Source organism: Chlamydotis macqueenii, chromosome 2, assembly GCF_036417535.1.
Source record: "Chlamydotis macqueenii isolate bChlMac1 chromosome 2, bChlMac1.mat, whole genome shotgun sequence".
Classification (NCBI taxonomy): Eukaryota; Metazoa; Chordata; class Aves; order Otidiformes; family Otididae; genus Chlamydotis; species Chlamydotis macqueenii.
The window spans coordinates 9,987,625-10,010,661 of NC_141557.1; the positions used below are offsets into that span (position 1 = coordinate 9,987,625).

The following is a 23,037-nucleotide window of genomic DNA, read 5'->3' on the forward strand; positions in this document are numbered from 1 at the left end:
ATGAAACAAATCTGTTTTACAGGTTTCCAAAAGATAACTCAGCTTAAGGAATGTACTATTTATATATATATATATATCTTTGAAACAGAAGGAAAATGTAAGGATTTAACATTTCGGCAAGACTTAGTTTGCAATGAGAACAGCAAGGAAAACCTAGAACTCTTATGGTATTTTTGTGAAATTTGCCACCAAGACCCAAGGACAAAGCCTTGACAGACCTCGGCTCAAGGCATCCCAAGAACAGCATTGCTTGTGTTGCAGAAAGCCGCTGTTTTTTCATCTGTCAGAGCAGTTATAGTAGAGCTGGACTAGAAATTGAGCTGAAATCTATACACCAGCTGCATGACTAACACAAAACGATTTCAACACTCTTGAGAACCACTTGAGTACCTGCCACCAGGAGGACAAAGCTTTATCTTTAGATTTTTCTTACCCTTTCTCCCTTCCCAGCAGTATCACCTCAGAATTCTTGCAAAGAAATCTGCATATTTCTGATGTTGGTATTACCTTTGTTTCTTTCAGGCTCAGGGATCTTACATCTGTAACAAGTATTCTGTGAAATGTGAAAACTCATTATACACTGAGGAAAACCAAGGCAGTAAATTTGGATTCTCTTCTATGAGCAAATACTGAAAGACGGAGAAGCAGAAAAAAATGAGCTGTGATTTATATATTCATTAAGTAATTTGTATAATCAGAAGATTTAAAAGGTCATTACTGGAACACCCGCCTGTTAACAGATGTAGAAGAATGAAGGCCAAAGAACACAGTTTTTATAAAGATGTTGATAGATAAACAGTTGGCAGATCTGCAGATACCTGCTGCGGCAGCATTAGTCTTTTTGGCTCAGGCTCCTGTTGTGGATAAGGTAACTCTGGAATTCATGAATCCGTACGCATACTGACTTTCCTGTTGCAAAGCCTGACAGTTGTTTATTAAGAATTTGATTGCTTTTAAATATCAACATTCCAGCTAAATAAGCTTTTATCCAGTATACTTTATGCACTAAATTAAAGTATGAATTTGATGTAAAGCAGGACAAAGGTAGTTCATTGCACTTGACGGAGCAGATACTAGAAAAAAACCTTACCATCTCTTACCACAGAAAGAAAAACAGCACAGCAGATGCCTGTTTAGATACACAGGGGTACAGCATTGCGCACAAATCATAATCAAGAATGAGGAGTCTGTCTTCACTTGGTTAAATTTAGTCCTTATAGTTTCAGAGCCACTCAGGGAGCATTGGAGACCTCAGTAAGGTATTTGCATCAACACAGTGAGAATCACTGCACTTAACTGGAGATAACTAAGTGTTAGACCTCCGGGTCTCAGCTGCTTACCGTATGCTACTTTCAGTCTGTGGCTGAATAATTTTCTGGGGATTTCTGTTAGATCTCCTTCTAAAACAGACAAAAATACAGCATTATGAGCTGTATTGGTTTTGCCAGGTGGAGTTAAATTTCTTCATAGCAGCCAGGGCTGTTTTGGGGTTGTGCTGGAAACAGTGTTGCTCACACAATGTTTTAGCACTACTGAGCAGTGCTTACACAGCTGCCCCACGGGAGGGGAGGCTGGGGCAGCACAGGAAGCTGGGAGGGGACACGGCTGGGACAGCTGACCCCAGCTGACCAACAGGACAGCCCGTACCATATGAACACCGTGCTCAGCAATAAAACAAGAGGGAAGGTTGGCAGGGGGCTGCTGCTTGGGGACGGGATGGGCAACAGTTGGCTCATGGTGAGCAATTGTTTTCATTTGCATCACTTGTCTGTCTTGGGTTTTATTTTCCTCTCTCTGTTATTTTTCTCTCTTTGCCTTACAATTTTCTTTAATTATTATTATTATTTCTTTTTCGCTATTAAACTGATTTTATTTCAACCCATGAGTTTCTTTCTCACTTTTTCCCTACTGGGGATGGGGGCAGTGAGTGAGCAGCTGTGTGGTGCTTAGTTGCCAGCTGGCGTTAAACCGTGCCATGAGCTTAGACATCTCATTTAAAGATATCTCAGCGAAGGCAAAATAACATTCTGCAATCAGCATTCTATTACTGCTCTTAGGAGAGCATCTGGTTGCATTAACAAAATTAAGTAAGTGGCTTACATGTCTGCATTATCTGCATCATTAGTATTAATTTATTAAAATAGCTAAATATAAAACAATTTAACTTATGCATTAATCAAGTATATGTTTAACAGCTACAGCATTTTCCCTCCAGTCCACTTGTCACTGAATCACACGAATATTTAAGTTGGGAAGAAGCTCAGGAGATAATCTTGTCCAATCCTTGGCTCAAGCAGGGCTAACTTCAAAATTAGGACACGATGCTCAGGGCCTCGTCAGTTGAGTGCTGCATGTCTCCAAGAATGGATGTTCCACAGCCTTTCTGAGCAACCTGTTCCTCTTCCATTTCCAGTTTAAATTCACTCTCATAATGAATTTTTTTTCTTACATCCAACAAGAATTTCTCTTGCTGCAAGTTGTTTCAGTTGACTCATATTAACTTCATGTGTACCTCTGAAAAAAGTCTTTTCTTAATCCTCATCCAGGTAGGTGAAGACACAAAAAGATTGCCCTTCTGCACATGTCTGTGCTGGTATACAGGATTACTCTATGACAGGTAGAAGACTTTGCATGTTGTGCCTTGAGATTTGCTGATCCTTAAAGCCCAGCTTGTCAGGTTCCCATTAAATGGGACCACCCTACCCCTCGGTGTGTCAACCACTGCTCCCAAGCTTGTGTCATCTGCCAGCAGACTGAGGTTGCATTTCATCGCATCACCCAAGCTTTTAATAAAAATGTTAAATAGTATTGGCAACAGTATCTGCCCTGAGGAATGCCATTACTAACCAGCTTTCAATCTAACTTTGTAGCATCATTATTCTTTAAGTCTGATGGTCCAGCCAGTTTCCCACCCACCTTCTAAGTCCACTCATCCAGTCCACTCTCTCCAATTTGCCTAAAAGATACTATCTAAGCCCTGTTTGCTAATGACAGGGAAGATGACATTCTCTGCTCTCTCTTCTTACACAAAAGGTAGGGAAATCACGTCGATTAAGCAGAGTTTGCCTCTGGTGAAGTCATGATGGCTATTTTCAGTCACTGTTTTGTTCTTCACGTGCCTCAAAATTACATTCATTTCCATAACCTCTAGGAATATGCTCTACAGTCTTCACAGGGACTGAGGTTATGTGCTACCTCAATCTCAAAGTATATAAGACACTATTATTTGTTTTATAAAAACAAAGATACTGATTTTACATCCCCTTATAAAAATAAGACATTTTTATACAGAATAACCTTTTTACAGCTGTTTGAAAAAAAATCTTTACTATTACATGATTTCTATACACACTTTTATACATTTTTGCCTGCTTTAAATGTACAGAATAGCAGAAAACAAACCTTAACTATTAATAAAGTTTACAAGGTGATCTTTTTTTTTAAAACCAATACATCTTCCTGTCTTTAATTTTCATGACAAAAGCTTCTGTATGGTCAAGGATTCAAAAATTCATCCAAAAATTTCAGAGATGATTCATACAGGATTCTGAAATGGCATAAACAATGCATAACAGGATTAGATATGCTAAATGCTAAATCAATCCTTGACTATTTGATTCTCAGAGTATACTGCATGATTTCTTTGACAAGTTATTCCATATTAGCTTAGATATTACATATGCCTTTACAAATTACTTTTGAAGTAGCTGGGTTTTTTTCTTTCAACTTTTCAATTTTTCTGCTGATCATGTCTAGCTATAGTGTAATCTACAGCAAACCAATTTAAATTACTATGTCAATTCCACTACATTTTCTAATATATCATAATCTATTTAAAGAATCCACTTGTTTTCTTCACAGCATTTTTTACTCTTTTTTTCAAACATGAATAGTCAGATCCTTTACCACTAATTCATATTAAGGCCATTTTTCATTCTTTTACTTTCTTCCTTTCTCTCTCATTCTTCAGTCTTCATAATTTTTCTCCTCACCTCTGGTAATTTGTTTCCAGCCTGACCTTTCTATCTTATCCTTATTAGCAGCTGCCTCTTTCCGCTGCACATACACCCATCTTTCTGCCTCTCTTTTGTCTCACAGTACTCCCTAAACAATCTCAAACGTCAGCTCTGAAATTTTCGTTTGGCAGGCCCTCTTTATTTTCTTGCATTCTCTGACATAGTCACTCACTTAGCCTTTGTAGTTGCATTCTCATGCAGCTACTAACGCTGCTCTAAAATATCCTCAAAAGACAAAAAAGGGAACTTCGGTCTTCTGTTGAAACACTATTTCACAGTTAACCACTATAAACTTTATCCTTCATGTTACTTTTGCAAAAGATTCTGTCATCTGTATTTCACAAACATTATTTTCTCCATATTTTTGTTGCTGTAGTCCTAGACTGATGCCCCAAATAAGCAAGGTTAGCCAGCCATTAATCATGATGAGTTAGGGCATTCATCATGAGACACCAAGACCTGAAATACAAGAGGCAGCTCTGCATTTTCACGGCAGTATACTGGATGTTAGGGCTCCCTGAATTGAGACTGCCATGGGGTTGTCATTTGCTCCTCTTTATAATGCTAATGACCTTTAAGCCATAATGGAACTCAATCAGCAAATTAAGCTAGTTTATAAAGTACTATAAAATTAGTACAATTAGTTCAGTATTGTGATTTTAGACACAATGCTACCTGGTATAAATTTTACTTTGTTACAGTTTAAAGCTAATAAGACAATAGATCTATAACGCTTGACGGTCTATGAGCAGCACACTGGGCGACAAGCCGTCGTTCAGAATAACCGTACGCTTCCCCAGCCAGACACGTGTAAGTCAGTTTTACTGGGTACCTTTCTAGTGAACTTTTAGACAGGTGGCAGACAAATCATACACAATGTTATATTACAAAACAATTCAGGAATCATTATTTACAGATGCAATGAGAGTGGAATAAAGAGCTTGGGAAGCTAGCTAAATGATAATACTAAAGAAATATCTTTCAGGACATTCCATTAGCTAAATTTAAATTCTAATACCCATCTATCAAATGCTAATTAAAGTAAATACAAAATATTAAGTAAAAGGTATTATTTTCTAGAGCATGGAACATTTTTTGCTAGCCTCCAAATCACTGCACTGACAGCTTTATTCACATTTTTTTTGCTAGGCATAAATATTTGCATTTTATAAACTAAACTAATGTGTGTGCCATTACTCCTGAGGAAATTTTCTCAATATACAATATGTTGTCCGGAATTTTTAAGTGCACTGAACAGCATTTTTAAAACAATAGAACCCCAGGGCCATCTTAAACTGCTAACTCAGCTGAAGAGGGAAGACTAAATTACAATGAAAAGTTTTGCTTCTGAATTAGTGCAACAATTCCTTGTTTAAAGACAGCACTTTAATTACTACACCAGACAGCATTTTCAGTTTTTTCTTTCTTTGCTAATGTGTAATAGATTACTTCTAAGTCTAAATTTAAGATGCTGGCACAGAACGCCAAGTCTCCTGGGAAATTAAAGAATGTCACTATTTCCTGGTATACCTGGGTATTAAATAAAGTAATCCCTCAAGGAGTTATTATGAGATAATGCATTCAGAAGAAAAAAGTAATAATAAGTATGAGTTTAAAAACAGTAATATATTTTAGCACACATCAGTGCAGCACTGTGTGTTATATGAGATTGTGCTCAAAGAAATGATCAGAGATCTAGCTTGCAGCATACTTTAACTAAAAACTAGGGGTTTGCTAAGCAGAGTAGGATGATAAAATAGTTTACAAACAACAGAGCAGACTTCAGACTCTATATAATCACGTTTTAGTTATACATTAGCACACTAGTACCAGAGCACCTCAGATGACATGTCTGAACACACTAGAGGCCCAGCCTGGTTCAACATCTGAGAAAGCGCAAACACGCTGCAAAGTAGTCAAGCAAAACCTAATCATTAAAGAACTTTCCCCTAACCTTTACTTAGCATGAATTCTTACCCTTCTGGAGAGAAAAAAAAGTCCCCAACATACCTGTAGAAATATGGATCCTCCCAAATTCCACAAAGAGTCGTAGCTTCTGAATTCTGTTACTATATTGCAGTTCTGATTCTTGTTAAAAATACTTCCTATCATCATGTTCGTATTCCTAATCTTAATTTTATCTGCAACTATCTCTTGGTTTTGTATTATACAAAAGCAGCCATTCATATATCACAAAATTAAAACACTGTGTAACATCTTATGCTCTTCATCTGCCCCATCTTCTAGGTTTATTTCACTCTGTTCACTAGGCAGAGATGATCATATAGATTCATAACGCAACTATTTGTGTTCTTACTGAAATTTATAGGCAGTAGTGCACTCAAGTGGTAGCAATTATTCATTTTAATGTGCCTATTTATTTAATCACGTTAAGATTTGCTTTAATTTCTCAGCCTTTTTCTACTGACTTCATGAAAGAAGCACGCAACTGAATCATGATACTCTACCACTCATGTTTCTTTTCCAGATCACTATTATTATTTTTAAAAATATTCTAGTAGAACACTCAGCAACCCAATATTAGTTGATTTCATGGAAAAAAAATATTGCTGTTTATTTTTGTTTGATTTTATTTCTAAGCTAGATCCCAAACAAACTAAATTTATTCACAACCAAGCATCTAATTACAACAGTCTACCCAGGAAGCAGAGTCACTCTGAGTTTTAGAAGTCAAATTATGCAGTGCTTTTTTTTTTTTTTTAATAAGATTTTTTTTGTTCTTTATCGATTTTATTTTACATGAGCACAATGTTCTCTGTGGAAACCACTCAAACTCTTGATAGCAAAATTTCTGGTTTCTGTTTACTTATGTTAGACAGGAAATGGAAGTGAAGGGTGCACTGGTTTTGATTTTTTTTTTTCTTCTTTTTTTTTAAATAAATCTCATTTTTGATGGTACGTAACTGAAGTGGCTCATATAAATCAGAAAACTTTCTGGTCTAGTTCTTAAGACTATGTATCTCTTTAAAGAGAGTTACATAATACCCTCTTGGCTCTGATATAATAGCAGATTTGAATGAATTAATGCATATTTTGTTAGCAACAACACAGCTACTGTATTGTATTGCCCTGACTATCAAGCTTTTTTTTTCCCCTGGAAAAATCCAATTTACCTTCTGCACTGCTAAACCAATTCCAAAATGGGTATTTACTCTACAGACCTCTAGAAGCTCTAGCACTGCCAGAACACTTAGTGTAGCTGTTGGGCTTCTTGAATAACTCAAGTGCAAACTCTAAGGATTTGAAGTATCATAACAGGAAAGGCCCATGTGGCCTTCTTGGTAAACTATAGTTTAAAAATAAAACTATACATTTTTCATACACTAGCATCTCATAACTTTAGTATTGGCTTTAAATGAGTGACATGACACCAATTCAGTCGTAGCACAGCCCCCAAAGATCTATGTCTAGTCACTGCAATGCCAGAGAACATGCCCCAAGCTAGTGATCCACTAGAAGAGCGTGCGGTGGAAAAGTGCTTAGGTCTGAAGGGCTATGCAAGAAACTGTTGAGTAAACCGAAGTTAGTTTGGTTTCTGTTGTTGTTGTTGGTTTTTTTTGTTTGTTTGTTTGGGGTTTTTTTTTTTACAATTAATTTGAAGTGTATCTGGTCTACATCCATTGTTTGACTGAATAGTAAGGATCAGCAATTTGAAGAATTAAAGGTTGCAAGGGCGTCTGCATGTTTAGGCCACTGTGGTGCATTACTACGTTTCTCAGTATTTTTGAATGAATGTCCATAACCACAGTCTGTTTTCTTCATATTATATGTTTGCGGTTTTCAATGTGTACTTTCATAGAATCATAGAATAGTTTGGCTAAGCAGACCTTCAAAGGTCATCTAGTCCAACCCCCCTGCAAGGAGCAGGGACATCTCAGGTTGCTCAGAGCCCCGTCCAACCTGGCCTTGAATGTTTCCAGGGACAGGGCATCCATCACCTCTCTGGGCAACCTGTGCCAGTGTCCTACCACTCTCATTGTAAAAAATTTTTTCCTAATGTTTTCTAATTCCATGGGCAGTTCAATAACTAGGCAGAAACCAAATATTAACACATTTTTAGACTTAAGTAATTTGAAACACTTAAGGCTAAAGCATTCATTGTGATCGTCTGTCTTAGGCAGGTCTGAAATAAATGATTGCAAATACAGCACAGCCAATCACTTTCAAGAAACTTATCCCAAAAATTTTAAGAGTCAACCAGATATGATACTGAAATCCAAAAGAAGACCAAAATGAAATCACCTGTGCAAAGGTCTTAAAGTCACTGTTATATTCCATTGAATTTTTAACATTTGCATAGGTATGGATTCATATGCCTAATACCAAAACATGGGAGAAAAATACTCTAGTAATAAGAAATAATAAATAGAAAACTTGCTTTGTTCTACATCTGCTCCTAACAGAACTGAATTTCAAAACTGAATCCTGCAATACACAGGATCAAGTCATAACACATTCAAATTAAATGGAAAAAAATCCAACCTAAGTATGTAAAGATTGCAGTCACAGCAAATGTATGGGCAGGAAATTTAATGCTATGCTGGGCTCAATACCTCACCATTTTTTTACTCACTATTTTAAACCTTGCAATCATTCAGAACGCTCTAGCTGTATTCTATAAGTACAAAACTTAGCCAATTATTGCACAGAGGGTACAGGAGAGGTTAGTGTTCATTTCCCTCAGCACATTTACCTTTCAGTGCTGCTAGATTCTTCTGTGGCAGCATCCTTGCATGTTATCAGCTTCCTCTGAATGGCAGGTGCAATATCCTTTAGAAGTGAAGTTTTGTGCTTACCTGTTTGACATAAGATTATGTTGAAAAATTGGATAAAAATAGCAATTTATAAAAAAAAAAAAAAAAATCCAGCATATTTTCATCAAATAATTTGTTAACATAAAAGATTTTTTCATGAAAGATTATGTACCAAATTAGATTTTCACTGTCCTGGATTAAATACTGTGTATTTCAGCAAATCAGAATATAAAGATGAACCCTATGAGTTACCAGTTTATTTTTAAACTCATTACACAAAGATTGAAAGTCTAAAGCTTAACAACATATTTTACAAGTGATATAATCTTAAATCTTGTAGAAAAATGGTAACTTAACAGGATGAGGAAAAGTACCTGTTGAATTGTAGAAGAACTCAGCTTTCAAAATGTAGCACATAAAAAAAAAAATAAAAGGATAGAAATAGTTTAACTGACCTTTGATTATAATCACAATGCAGACAATCCCTGTTAAGCTAAAAATCCCTTCAATTTCTTCAGAGAGAATGCATTCCATTAATTCATTTAAAAATGACCTAAGTAAAAAATAAAGCAAAACTATGTTATAAATCATATTTCTTTCAAAATAAAACTGAACACAAGTCTGCGATAATGCTACCCTGTCATCATAGCTTCAAAGCTACCATGCAGGACAAATTCTATGATCTTATGAAACAAGCAAGTCAAGATATATGATTAAAGAACTCATTTAGATACACAGTCTTGTAAATAAGAAACACTCTTAGAAGCAGTTAAAAAAAATGGAACTATCTCCCGCAATCAATACCTACAAGGAATATATCAAGTGAAAGGGATTATGAAATAGTACAGGGGGAGTTAGTAAGCATCTTGTTCCTCAAAATGTATTGGAATTTAGAAATTAAAATTTTATTAATGGAGAACACATAAGCTGTTCTACATTAGCAATAACCTTGGATAATTTAATGTAGAAATGTTTACCTGACAACATTAACTGACTTCATAATTATGGCCATTAAACTGCTTGAAAGAGGAGGAAGGTCTGAAATAGTCTTTGGTATAGTTAAGTCTTTTTCACTGGAAGCCTAAAAAAGAAAAAAAAAATCAACAACTGTTGTAAACTAAGAAATATATGTGTGCAGAAAACATTGAAGCAAATCTGTATTTCAATATTTAGACTAACCAAGGCCTATCCTTAAATAATCACAAAAAACATTCATGTGTGTTATTTGTATCGTCTTAATCCAATTGTGTTGTGTCCAAATAAACAAAATAAATTTAAATTAGAAATGCTAAAACTAAAACAAATAGTCTCCACAGTTGTTCTGAATAGAAGTTTCATTTAACTACATTGTTGGCCATTACTCATAAAGGCACAGCCTACTAAAAACAAATTAGTATCCTTTGTGTCTCAAAGTTTAGGTGTGCATACATACATAATTTCTATAAATAACTTAGGTGACAGTGATTTCCTGATTCCCTGTGTCAGCTCTTTTGATATAAAGTTCTGAATACCATGGCAAGTATTTAGTTAGAACTGAATTTTGATTTACTGGTATGATCTGGGGACAGAGAAAACCCCAGCTCAGATGACTTACTGCAACAAACATTCATAATCTATGAGTATGAATCTGCAGTATCATTCCAGACCATAAACTTGTACTCTGCAGCATCTGTAAACAGCGTGCTGTCATCCCGCAGGCCCTTGGCTGATACAGTAATATTTGCAGGTAAATCTCCAGTATTATTTGACTTCTTTCTGTAACACAGAATCTTAGCAGCAGCTCTGTTGTACTTGGTACTTTCTGGTAACCGTTTATTGCTCTATTTCTGACATAGCTAGCATCCACAGTAAGAGTAGAGCCTGTGCTAAAGAACCTCTGCTCTTCCTTGTTAGTTCTTAAAGCTTCCAATCTTACTGGCCATATTTTCTCCTAACACTACATTCATTAGGAACATGCATTAGGAATGTTACCCTTCTTCAAGGACAGTAATGGTTCCTTGGACTTTTGGCACATAACCTCTGTCTAATTATGCTTTACAGTATTAAAAGCTTCTTTCTTTACTTTACAGAGAAACTCAGATTGGATAGTTGGAACCCTCTAGACAAAAAAATAGAGGAATGAAAAAAAAAAAAAAAAAAAGAAAAGATGTGGTATAAGAAATGGATCTCTATTGAAGCAGAGAATCCACAAGTGATCGGTGCCAAGCAGGACATCAGCCTGCTTTGGAACAGGATTACAGAATCTCAAGGGACAGTTCCAACAATAGGGCACTGTAATATTTCAGAGATCAGTGGTTCACTTCTTAAATTCCCTAATGCTGGGTGAGACCAAGTGAGGTAGGTTTATAACAATCTCCCTTCCTCCTCCTCATTTCCCTGAGCTTTTATGGCTGAGCACAACATTGTGCATATGGAATATGCGTTTGGTCAGTTTGGGTCAACTGCCTTGGCTGTGTCCCCTCAACACTGTTGTACTGACAAAAAGCCACAGCACCATAGGGACTGCTGTAAAGAAAGTTAACTCCCTCGCTGCCAGACCCAGTACAAATACACATAGAAAGAACACCTCAAAAACCATGTCATTAATCTCCAACACTGCCTAATTCCTAAATTCTTCTGTCAGAGGCAGATAGTGAACTAGGTATCATGACAACCCTGTTTTTACACAGCTGTATTCATAAATCTGGGAGATGCACTGTAATATGAAATTATGGCAAGTAAAATTTCCTGTTTGTTCCATGCCAACACACACAAAAAATCTTGATCTGCAGTACAAACATCACACTTTCTGAACATAGTTCTATTGTTCCAACATCACATCTAAAAAGCAGTAAGTGTAAAAAAAAAAAAAGTCAGTATTAACTCTACCTTCTGTAGCACATAATTTATCTCTGCTACTATTGCAGCCAGGAGAGTAGAGAGTACACCTTGGTGAATTGCTGGGCAAGATGAATGACAGCACTGAACTGCATGTATGAATTCTCCAAGAGGCATTTGAATAGAGTGAATCAACTAAAACCAAAGAAAAATAGATCAGTTTTTTTCAGATTGCTTGAGTATAATGGAAATATTTCAGCAAACTTCTCTGTGAAGAAGTGCAGATCACACCTTGAAAGTTAGTGAGGTATTCTAGACACCTGGGATTAGCGGGGGAGTCAGCAACATGTTTTGGAAGTCTACTTATAAATTTGAGAGAAAAAAACAATCGTTGCAACAAAAAATAACTGAACGTTTTCCGGAAGTCCTGAAAAGCAGACCATCAAATTTTCAGGAGTGATCCACTACTATCTAGTCCCTGCTAAAAAATACAAGAAGCTAACTTTTCTGTGAAGATAGGAGGTTTTGAAGAACTTTAAGGCATCTTACGTATTTTGAAGCTGATATAACTAAGGATGAAAGAAAGAAATAAAATAATGACAATTTCTCCTCCCTTCGAAGATCATAATAAATATAGTCGAATTCTTTGCTCTGGAAAGTTCATTTATTTGCAGGTAAGATTAATAACCTTTGAGTACTGGAATCATTGGTAGCAGAATACATTGTTCTCCAATTTACTAGTTTTTCTGTCATGATGAGACCAACACTGTATAAAAATATCCATTGGTAACGAGGAAACAGAAAATTTAACTGAAAATTTAATCAGATGTAAACTCAAATAACCTCAAAGTATTTAAATATAACACGTTCACGTAGAAAGTGTGCATTAATCTACACATTAAGTAGCAATTTCAAATGTAATATGATACCTGAAGCCCTTCTTCCTGCTGTTTCTTGAGTCTACATGCCACACATTCTAAAACTTTCTGGAAGACAGTCTGTACAGCATGGAAAAGATTTGCCACTTCATCTGTCTCAGTATTCTGAGTTAAAGAAGCCTCAATAACTTCTTTTAGAGCATATAGTAACACTGGAGCATAAAAGCCACCTCTCTCTAGAGAAAGAGAAAAATACCACAACATAAAAATTGTAATGAGACATTATTCAGGTGCAAGCTTAGAATGAAACTCTGTTATATACCATAAATAGCTATAGTTTACAAATGTAGACGATATATTTAGTTTCTGAGCAGCCTTAGCTACAATTTTCCTATAGTTCAATCAATATTTTAAGTATAAATGCAGTGTTCCCTCCAATCCTTGAAGTATAGGGACTAAAATTGCATATTTCTTCAGGAATTGAGCTCTAATTGTGTCTGTACTGTAGACATAACTTTCCAAATGTGAGCCAAATTTAAATAGCACTACAACGTTGTCTCCTAAGGCATACTGATATATATCAATGTACACATATCATTTTACATATATATACACACACATGTACAGACACACACACACACACACCCCCCATGTCCCGGCCTGCTCTGAATTATATAGGAATAACTGGAATGTAAGAGCAAGGAAGAAACATTAGTTATCAACAGTGACATGGTTCTGGGTTGGTTCTCTGCTTGTTTTCAGTTTCCTGAAAAGCTGCTGTGACTTTTGACTGTATTCTTGGTACTAGCTAGCACAAGCTGTAGACTTTGTTTTTTGAGAAACAGGCTCCAAAATGAGCCTAGTTTCTGCTAACAGTTCTGCTAATATAAGAAAAGTCAGCTAAGTATATATGGAGATGTTGATGTTAGTACAAATATTGTACCTGTTTGTATAAGCAAAAGACCCATATCCAAAAGCTGTGCTTGAAACATGAGATTTCCAAGGCCAACCATTATGACATCTTTACATACTGTCAGGTACACCTAGAAAAGACATGCAGATGTACATGAGAAACAAAATTTATATAAAGTAACTGTTCAGTAAAACCTAAAAATAAAAAAATAATGAAATTTTAGCCAAGTTGCCTTGAAAGCTGTTGCATCTACTCAGAGTTAACTTTGCAAACTCAGTTCGCAAACTCTGAAAAGCAGGAGTCCCCAACAGTTCTCCAAATGCTTCCATTCCTCTTACCTCCAGTAAATAGTTTCTCAAAAGGCAGTAAATCCTCTGTCTTTTTTACTCAGGCTCATATTATTAAAGGCATTGATACCTAACAGTTACCGAGGCAGAATATGACATCTCTACCTATCTGGAATAGCAAAATTGAAAACAGCATACAAAAAGAACTTTTCCCTATGGAGACACATATGTTACCTACTAAACAGATTATAATACTAATGTATAGACAAAGTAGAGTAGAGAAATTTTAATCACTTTACATATACATGAGCTGGGTTGTTTAAGGGCATCGACTGTAACTGAAGTTAGTCCAAATCTTTCCCTTGACCAAAATCTGAAAGGACCCATAGCTCAATACTGAAATTAACCCTGGGTTAAGTGATATATGAGGGGAATGTAACAGAAGACAATTTAAAACTACTTAAAAAAATTCACATATAATCAAATGCTTTCTATGAGGGGCAAATTAAGATAAGGGGAAAGGGACACTGTCAGCGATGACACTGGGGTTTGTGTCAGAGGGCCCCATTCAACAAATCAGTGCCCTAAAGAGAACGGTGCCTCAGTGAATCCCTGCCCATAGCAGTAAGTGCAAAATTGAGTAACAGACCAAGCAGAGAAGGAAGGGTGAAATGGGAAAGAATGGGATATGTCACAGGGAAAGTGTAAAAGTGTCAGTGCAAAAAGAAAAGACATCCCAGTGCCCTCTCACATGCAACAATATTAAAGAAGCAACTGTAATTATTGTATGTTATATGGATATATTGAGACAAACTAAGTCTGCTTTTAATGTCAGCATTGTTGCCATATATACACTTCAAACAATTAAAAACACAATCCGTACCTCATCCCAATAAAAAAACAGTATACAAGGTGAGAAGCAAATAGGAGCAGCTTTACAAGCACGTGGCTTATCATAAGAGATGCAAGAGGCCTGTATTCTCTTCCTGACTTCAGACAAGTCATACCAGTCTTTACACCTCAGTTTCTTCTCTAGAAATAATTATGCAAATGGACTTTAAGATCTGCTAGTAAAGCTCATTATGTTTCACTACTGGCTAGTTAAGTAATATGTCAGATGCATTTACAGGTGACAACTGCCTATCTTATTGCCTATCAATAAAGTTTCACTTTCATTTTGTATTCAAACCTAGGAAATTGATCGTAAACATTCTGGTAGTGCTGGTAGTTTCCCTATTTTGTATATTGTCTTTCTGTAAGGTTGAGTTCTATGCCTCCAAAGGCATAGAAAAATAGCCACAAAAGAGTTATGATATGCATACCAAATTTTTCATTCACTGAGAAGAGACAATAGCATATAAAACACACAGGGAATCTACCAGGAACAACTGTAACACTAGTTTGAGTTTACTATCTCTATTCTTTCCAAAAAGCCATTTGGCTGCAGCAGCAGGATTTAGTACAAGACTGACCTCTTAATTATTAAATTCCCAGGTAACTCAGACCCTACCTCTCTGCTGACTTCCAAAGGTACGTTCTGTGGGACTCAGCACTAGAATAAAGCATACTGAATTCCTCAGGGTATAATTTTACCTATTTCTTTTGGGAAAGCAGGAAGGAAAGGAAGGAAGGAAGAAAGCAAGCAAGCAAACACAATTAGATCTAAATCCTCTCTCATAATCGCACCACTTTCCTGGTCCTCTAAGTCATCCTCTGTTGTGCTTTTCAACACTATGTGTGCAGCTGCAGTGATTTTGTGTCATTTCCAGGAGGAATGGAAATGACAGAAGAATAAAAAAAAACAGTACAGAAGAACAGGCTATTAAGTGCTAGCATATCTCTGAGCAACCTGATCTGGTTGGAGATGTCCCTGCTCCTTGCAGGGGGGTTGGACTAGATGACCTTTGAAGGTCCCTTCTAACCCAAACCATTCTATGATTCTATATCACGTTAACTATACCCTTGTTTTCAGTAACTAATTTTCTTCTCCTTTTCAGAACTGAGATTCAGTGACAATCTTTACATTAACGTGCTTTTCATAAAATAGTATCAACATTACCTTTATTTAATATGGCGTATGAGACACTGAGGACAAGAATTACTTGTTAGAAACCTAAAATTTAGGAGACTCGGGTTACATTGCCTGCTGTGCCTGCCCATTTCTTGAACGGGCATTTGCATGAGTGTGAAACATAAAACATGTTCCATCCTCACTTCAGCATATATGATGAGAATATATATTATCCACTGGTAGGTGAAAATAGTCTAGATAAAAACAAAGTATCGTTGACTACTTCATTTAATGGCTAAGGTATGTGCAATTATATTTATGTATTTTTATATTTATAAAGCATAAAGGTTATAACTAGGCTCAAAGTAATTTAAAGAAAAAAAAAAAGGTGTGTGATTTTAAGCAAAGGAATAGCAAAAGCACAACTCTAACTTCAGAACAATCAGGACTGTATTTCATTAGGTCATTCACTTGCTGGACTCCAAAAACTCCAGTGCACTATGTTTGTCAGTATACAATTGCTACATATATGGCTTTTCAGACTGGCAGCAGTTTGATTTATAAGAGACCTCTAACCTGGATAATTAATTCAGAAACACGACCATGTTTTGAAATGTCATCCTCTTGATCATTTGCTAGTATAAAAGGTACAACTTGACTTTCTATCCAAGCACCTGTCTCCTTCAGAAGTGAGAGGTAATCTTTTCCTTCTTCAGAAAACTGGGAAAAAAAAAAAAAAAAAAAAAAAAAAAAAGAAGTTTAGCAATTTTCTTTCCAATTCTTTTGGAATTTCCTTATACTTGCAGCTTATACTGCAAAGGTATCACCATACCTTGTTCTGAAGATGAATACTCAACCTGCAAAAGAGGCTGAAGGCTTTTAGGCCAGTTGCTTGATTGCAGCTACCAGGAACTGCATCAGTTGCTTTCAGAATTGAGTCAAGAACTTTCTGAAATATCAAGGTTTACATTCCTATTATATTTTCCAGAAAATCCTTTCAAATGTTTCTTTTCTCAACAATGTTAAACAAAGATTTTTAAAAAGAAGCAAAAAAACTAACAACAACAAAAAAGACCCCACAACAACAAAAAACAAAACAAAACAAAACTCCAAAACCAATGGCATTCTTTCAATTACTTTCATTTTTCAATGCCATAGCTAATTTTCAGACTATTCCTTACATGTACATTCCAAAAGTCAGGTCCCTTAAAAATGCTCAACACTAGATCACAAGAATTTTAAGACATCTAAAAATGACAACCTGATTAAAATATGCCATCTATTAACAATTCTGAACTAGTATAGTACTTTGATATGAAGTACTTTGTCTGAAGTACAAGTCAAAAGGAAAACCTTTTCATAAAAGGGATGAAGGGATCATGAAGCTTAGTTATTTATTCTTGCAGGCCTTTCATTTGACTCAGGCAATATATGATGTTAAGTACTATTTTATAAGCACTGTTTATGGTAAAGAGAATACTACCTTTGCAGCGCTGAGAATTTTTAAAAGCTTCTCCAGTTTCTTTTTAGGAACAGAGAGTAGGCAACCACGATTAACAGGATGAGTCAATAAATATTCAATATAATCAAGTGCTAATTCCGGCTTCGATTCATCTGTTACATGGATACGTACTCGTCGTTCAGATGTGTTAATACTCTAAATGAGAAGAAAGCACGAAATCAGTACAAAAATGTTAGTATCTTACTTTACGACTAATTCCAAAGCAGAATAATATGGCACTAAAGAGGCTTCTTGGATTGAAAAAAAAAAAAAAAAAGCAGCATGATGCCTAGCAATTCCTTAATTCTTTGACATATGCATATGCACACCTTTCTTGGAGTCAGTGTGTCAGACAACCAATCACAGGCTAATTCCATAACATGTCCCACTTGACCCCAGCGACACATGCAGTCTATCAGGGTGGAATATTTGCTTTGGTCAGCTCCATTGTCAATATTTCTGAGTCTGGAGATCACACCACAGCTTAAAACAAAACCAACAAACAAGACACATTAGTTTTACATCCATAAGCACAGAAATAATTGAAAGAAAATCAAACAGTATGAAACTAAAAAAGATTCATCAATGGCTCAAAGGTATATTTGCACCTTACAGATTTTACTAATGTATCAAATTTGTTTACTGGATTAATTTACCCAAATGGACATTTAATATGTCAAGTTGTGAAAAATTAACAAATTCAGTCAACAAATTAACAAATGCAAAGTCAAAAAAAGTCAAGAGTCTTTTTGCAATTCATATTTTGGATTTTAAAACAGTACCTGAATGTAGGAATAGCAGCAGGGGGCATAAAGGATGCCAGAATAACCAATGGTGTCATGCAACGGTCATCCTAGGATAAAAAAAGAACAGTACGCATGTACATGTACAGATACACACATGCACACAAAACTAAAGATAGTACTGAAAAAGTATGATTAAATTATCTCAAATTAAGGATTTCTCTTTTTTCACTAGAAACGGAATTAAAGAAGCTCATAACAACATGTGATTTCAGGGTAGAGAGAGCATTTGGTATACTTGTGCTGCAGAATATTATGTAGCAATTAATTGCTTTCCACTCCCTGATTATCTAAAGCAAACTTGAATGTTGTTAAGTATAATAGCCAGCATAACTCAGTATACTTCAGCATAAAAGCTATAAACAAAAAAAAAAAAAGATTTCCAGTAGATAATCCTTTCAATAGTATCCAGCAGATACCATTAGCCACTATCAAGAGATAGCATCCTGAAGAATAACACTAGAACAATTAATCGGATCAAGAAGACTGAAAATACCAAAATGGCTGATTTTAATTAATTGCTTATATCAAACCAGTAAGTAAGTGCATCAAAAGATCATTAGAGAGCAGAATCAAATTAGCAGAAACCAAAGACAGGAAAGTGAAAAAGGAGCCTCAGCTGCTTCAGCTGTCTGTTTCAGCATCTGGATCATAATAAGAAGTGGTGGTGGTGGAATAGTTTGGGGGGGAACGTGTAGAAAAACGTGGACTTTCATGTACACTAAGTATTTATTCTGCGATAGCACATCTTCAGTTACTGGCTTCCAAAAGTTCCAAAAACATTCAAAAGAATGGAATCCTATAAAAGCTTTAGGAGGAGAGCAATTAATTGCCTAAGTATTTCCATGTTGACTATTTAGATAATAGTTCATCAGTCCGATACTGCAATTGGAGAATAGCTTCTAGTAATTTGTGGTTGTTATTGTTTATGGTTTATAGCAACAATGAAAAACTGTACTTAAGGTCATGTAAACGGATAAATACATAACACATGAAAGCATCTGAAGAAAATACTAAGCACTTGCAAGAAAATCTAGGCTTTCTTTACCTTAAATACTTTAAAGTATTCAGGAAGTACAGAAGCAAATTTTCTGATGGCATAATCTTTGGCATCTTCATTGTGATCTAGTGCTTTGCGAATACTTCTCCAGAGAATAACAATAATCTCCAATAAGCTTGCCATGCTGGCTGCATCATTTATTGACAACACATTATTCAACACCTGAAATACAAACACCTATATGATATTACCTATTATATTATCAAATATAAGTCTAGGTTAAAGTAAGGTTTCAAAAAACCCTGAAAATCCATCTATTCATTTCACAAAGGCATTGTGTTTGTTGTACAAAATGAACTCAATGATTCATTCTTACTCTCACTGTATAACTTGAGTCATCTTGCGACATTAATTTTTTTAATAATTTAATTGCAAAATCAGGCTGATTTATAATTAGTACTGGAATTAGGGAAGTATTCATTTAAAATATGCTTCATATTCCTTCTATCTTATTCTAGCTACTTCACCATATCTCTGCTATTGCAGGGCATGAAAACACCATAACGGCAGTCCTCCACTTCTAATTCCACAGATGCCCAACTGCTTTCCTTCAGATTTCTGTCATATCATTAACTGTCTTTATCTCAAATTAAGCACCACAGAAAAACAGTTACCAGAACTTATCATAAAGTGGACTTCCTTACACTTGTATTCTCCTTTTCACTTTCATCATCATCACCACCACCATCACTATCATGAAGACTCTCTTTCATTGCTTTCTGGATGCAAGCATTCAAGCAGCGCCGAATAGTAAGCATCAATTTAGCTACATTTAAATACAATAAGAATAAATTAGACATTTACTATTTGTTAAAAATGTTGCTAGTAAATGCTTCTAAGTGTAATGTTGAAAAGCCAGTCTGAAAAGCAGGCAACAGAACCAGAAATAACTAGGAAAAAAAGATAAAATTTCCTGGCAAAAGGAAATAGAAAGTGTGAAAATGTTTTATATCCTCAAGTATGAAGAAGAAATGGCAATATTATCATCAGGACCTATACATTTATTGTTTAAAAAGTCTACTCAAAAAAAACCAAAACAAAACCCCAAACCAACTACCACCATATCAAATCAGGATCAGAGGAAACTCACACCATTCCTACATTCATCTGGCATAGCTATTAATTTAATGACCTATGTTCAATAATATATCCCCTCCAATGGCAATTCCAATTATTTATAAAAGATGTAGTAGCCTAACCATTGCAGTCCTTAATAAGGAGCTCATCTCTAGATAAAAGTGGAAGGGTTATGTCCACTCTAGTGAAAGTATGACTAGCTGAAATACACTAGCACATTTTATTTCAAAACTACCTTAACCAAGGTAAGACGATCCGTCAAGGGGCAATGGCTTGTGCAGTTTACCCAAGTCATTCCATCTGACTACTTTGTTTTTGTAGTATCAGAACTCCTCTGAAACAAATTTTCCTGATTTTATTTTGTTCAACAGCACTTTTTAAAAAGCAGCTATATTCTGTGCAGTACATATCCTTTTCATTGAAAGTTTCTGAAGCTTTTAATAGGAAGGAGGACTTTCTGGATTTTCTCTGAGCAACCTGAAAATACTACTGATCCACAAATCCCAGATAATCAGATAAATATTTTTCACCTTCTATAGAATATTCCACATAAAGATCTCAAATCACGTGAGACACTAGGGTATTTTATTTCTGCATGATAAAAAAAAAAAAAAAATCAACTTAGATAGTTTTAACGTACATGTAAGGAGAAAGGAGAAAAGACAGGCCAGATAACACGACCAGCTAGAGAGTATAGCACAGAAAATAAGAGCAGAAACAAAAAGCTTTGGTCTCTTCATAGTTGAAAAAGTTTATGACTGTTGTCAGCAGGGCTCATTGCTGGTGTCAAGAATTTAGAAAACTACAAACTCATATTATACTAAAAACAAAATATCTAGCAACAACATACTTGTAGCAGAGAAAAAAATTTAAAAGCAATTACATGGTGTGATATTAGTATTTCCAAAAACTCATAAGATTTTGTACTTTACCTATATTGGTGGGGGCAGTATATTCGTAAGCATATTGGTAGAACTTTCTAGCTGCTGCTGAATTCATCTGGATTAGAGTAACACAGCGCTCACACCACACATCCTCAGGTTGGTTAATGGGAAAGAAAGAGTTGAATAAGAGATTCACTATGCGTCGTGACACAGGTCGTGAATCAACTTCAAGACGAGCCAGAAGATGTTCCATGGGACAGATTTTCCAGAACTTTTTAAAGTAAGAAAAAGATACGAAAAGAGATTAAAAAAATAAAGAGGAAAACACAATCACCTTTATTAAATGTTGTCCACATAAAAAGTTTCAACAAATATAAATAGCATTTACCAGAGAAGAACAAGCATTTTTAATTTTTACCAAAATACCAGCATTTACTTGAGGTCACATACCTCTGTAAAAATGCTACTTTACTGTTCTGACACACCTCTAAATCTCCTGCTATCTCTGATAGACTAGTGAAATTCTGGTTCAAGCAATTCCAGCTCGATATACCTGCAATGCTAATAAAATTCCATAGAATTACTCTACAAAAATCACCACAAAATATAATTATTTGTCATTACATGCCATGTGTCATATTCTCATCATAGGACAAAGTAGGACCAAACAACCTACAAGTATGGTATATACCCTAAAAATCTGTATAGAATAGAACTCTTTCCAAACCCATCCTAAACCCTAAGTGCATCCCATCATTAGCAGAGCTCTAGCTTATTTGTAACACAGTAATCGAAGGCTAATATTCAGAAAGAATAAACAGCTTTCTATGTCAGCAGTAATACCACTCGTGTTTGTAATTTTTGTGAGAAGATCTTGAATTAATTATGCTGTGCACTTTCAGACAAAAAAGAAAATAAAAAACCAAAAAGTAGGGTTTCTTGGTACTGAAAAACATTGTTTTATTCTTGAGTAGAAATATTTGCAGCAGCTAATTCCCCTGTGATTTCAAACTACCAGTGTCTTTACTAGAATTATAAAAAAAAAGGTCCTTGGAGTAAGCATTAAAATAATCCCAGGATTTACCAGAGATCTATATTACAGTTTTTAAATAAATTGGAAGCTACTGACAAAACATCTAACATTTACTAGGATTTTTTTTTCTTTTCTGTAAACCTGATCCTTCCTTTAGAAGATCTGAATCTTTTTCTACATAAAAGTAAAGCACAGAGTGGCTGCAAGATATCCGTTATCATAGAATCATAGAATGGTTAGGGTTGGAAGGGACCTTCAAAGGTCATCTAGTCCAACCCCCCTGCAAGGAGCAGGGACGTCCCCAACTAGATCAGGTTGCTCAGAGCCTCATCCAGCCTGGCCTTGAACGTTTCCAGAGATGGGGCCTCCACCACCTTTCTGGGCAACCTGTTCCAGTGTTCTATAACTCGCATCGTAAAAAATTTTTTCCTAATTTCTAATCTAAATCTACCTCCCTCTATTTTAAAACCATTACCTCTTGTCCTATTGCAACAGGCCCTACTAAACAGCCTCTCCCCATCTTTCCTGTAGGCCCCCTTGAGGTACTGGAAGACCGCTATCAGGTCTCCCCAGAGCCTCCTCTTCTCCAGGCTGAACAGCCCCAACTCTCTCAGCCTGTCCTCATAGGAGAGGTGCTCCAGCCCTCTGATCATCTCCGTGGCCCTCCTCTGGACCTTCTCCAACTGGTCCATGTCCTTCTTGTGCTGGGGGCTCCAGAACTGGACGCAGTACTCCAGGTGGGGTCTCACCAGGGCAGAGTAGAGGGGGAGAATCACCTCCCTCGACCTGCTGGCCACGCTCCTCTTGATGCAGCCCAGGATGCGGTTGGCCTTCTGGGCCGCAAGGGCGCATTGCCTGCTCATGTTAAGCTTCTTGTCCACCATCACTCCCAAGTCCTTCTCCTCAGGGCTGCTCTCAATCCATTCCCTGCCCAGCCTGTATTTGTGCCTGGGATTGCCATGACCCAGGTTATGCCTAAAGA

At 36.1% G+C, this 23,037-nt stretch overlaps 1 protein-coding gene across 1 annotated transcript in view; it reads right to left on the reverse strand.

The window, feature by feature from the left end:
• Nucleotides 1-2,020: 2,020 nt before the first annotated feature.
• NCAPG2 (non-SMC condensin II complex subunit G2) overlaps nt 2,021-23,037 on the reverse strand; it is a 53,013-nt gene continuing 31,996 nt past the window's right edge. Inside the window, exons 13-27 of the mRNA XM_086741539.1 lie at nt 21,071-21,293; nt 19,706-19,827; nt 19,050-19,223; nt 17,981-18,051; nt 17,528-17,681; nt 17,181-17,354; nt 16,530-16,646; nt 16,274-16,417; nt 13,430-13,529; nt 12,538-12,722; nt 11,660-11,803; nt 9,769-9,872; nt 9,247-9,344; nt 8,731-8,833; nt 2,021-3,547 (exon numbers count right to left, since the gene is read on the reverse strand). Of these exons, the coding sequence (XP_086597665.1) occupies nt 3,496-3,547; nt 8,731-8,833; nt 9,247-9,344; nt 9,769-9,872; nt 11,660-11,803; nt 12,538-12,722; nt 13,430-13,529; nt 16,274-16,417; nt 16,530-16,646; nt 17,181-17,354; nt 17,528-17,681; nt 17,981-18,051; nt 19,050-19,223; nt 19,706-19,827; nt 21,071-21,293 (1,965 nt within the window). The 3' untranslated portion in view covers nt 2,021-3,495. The remainder of the gene's footprint in view (nt 3,548-8,730; nt 8,834-9,246; nt 9,345-9,768; nt 9,873-11,659; nt 11,804-12,537; nt 12,723-13,429; nt 13,530-16,273; nt 16,418-16,529; nt 16,647-17,180; nt 17,355-17,527; nt 17,682-17,980; nt 18,052-19,049; nt 19,224-19,705; nt 19,828-21,070; nt 21,294-23,037) is intronic.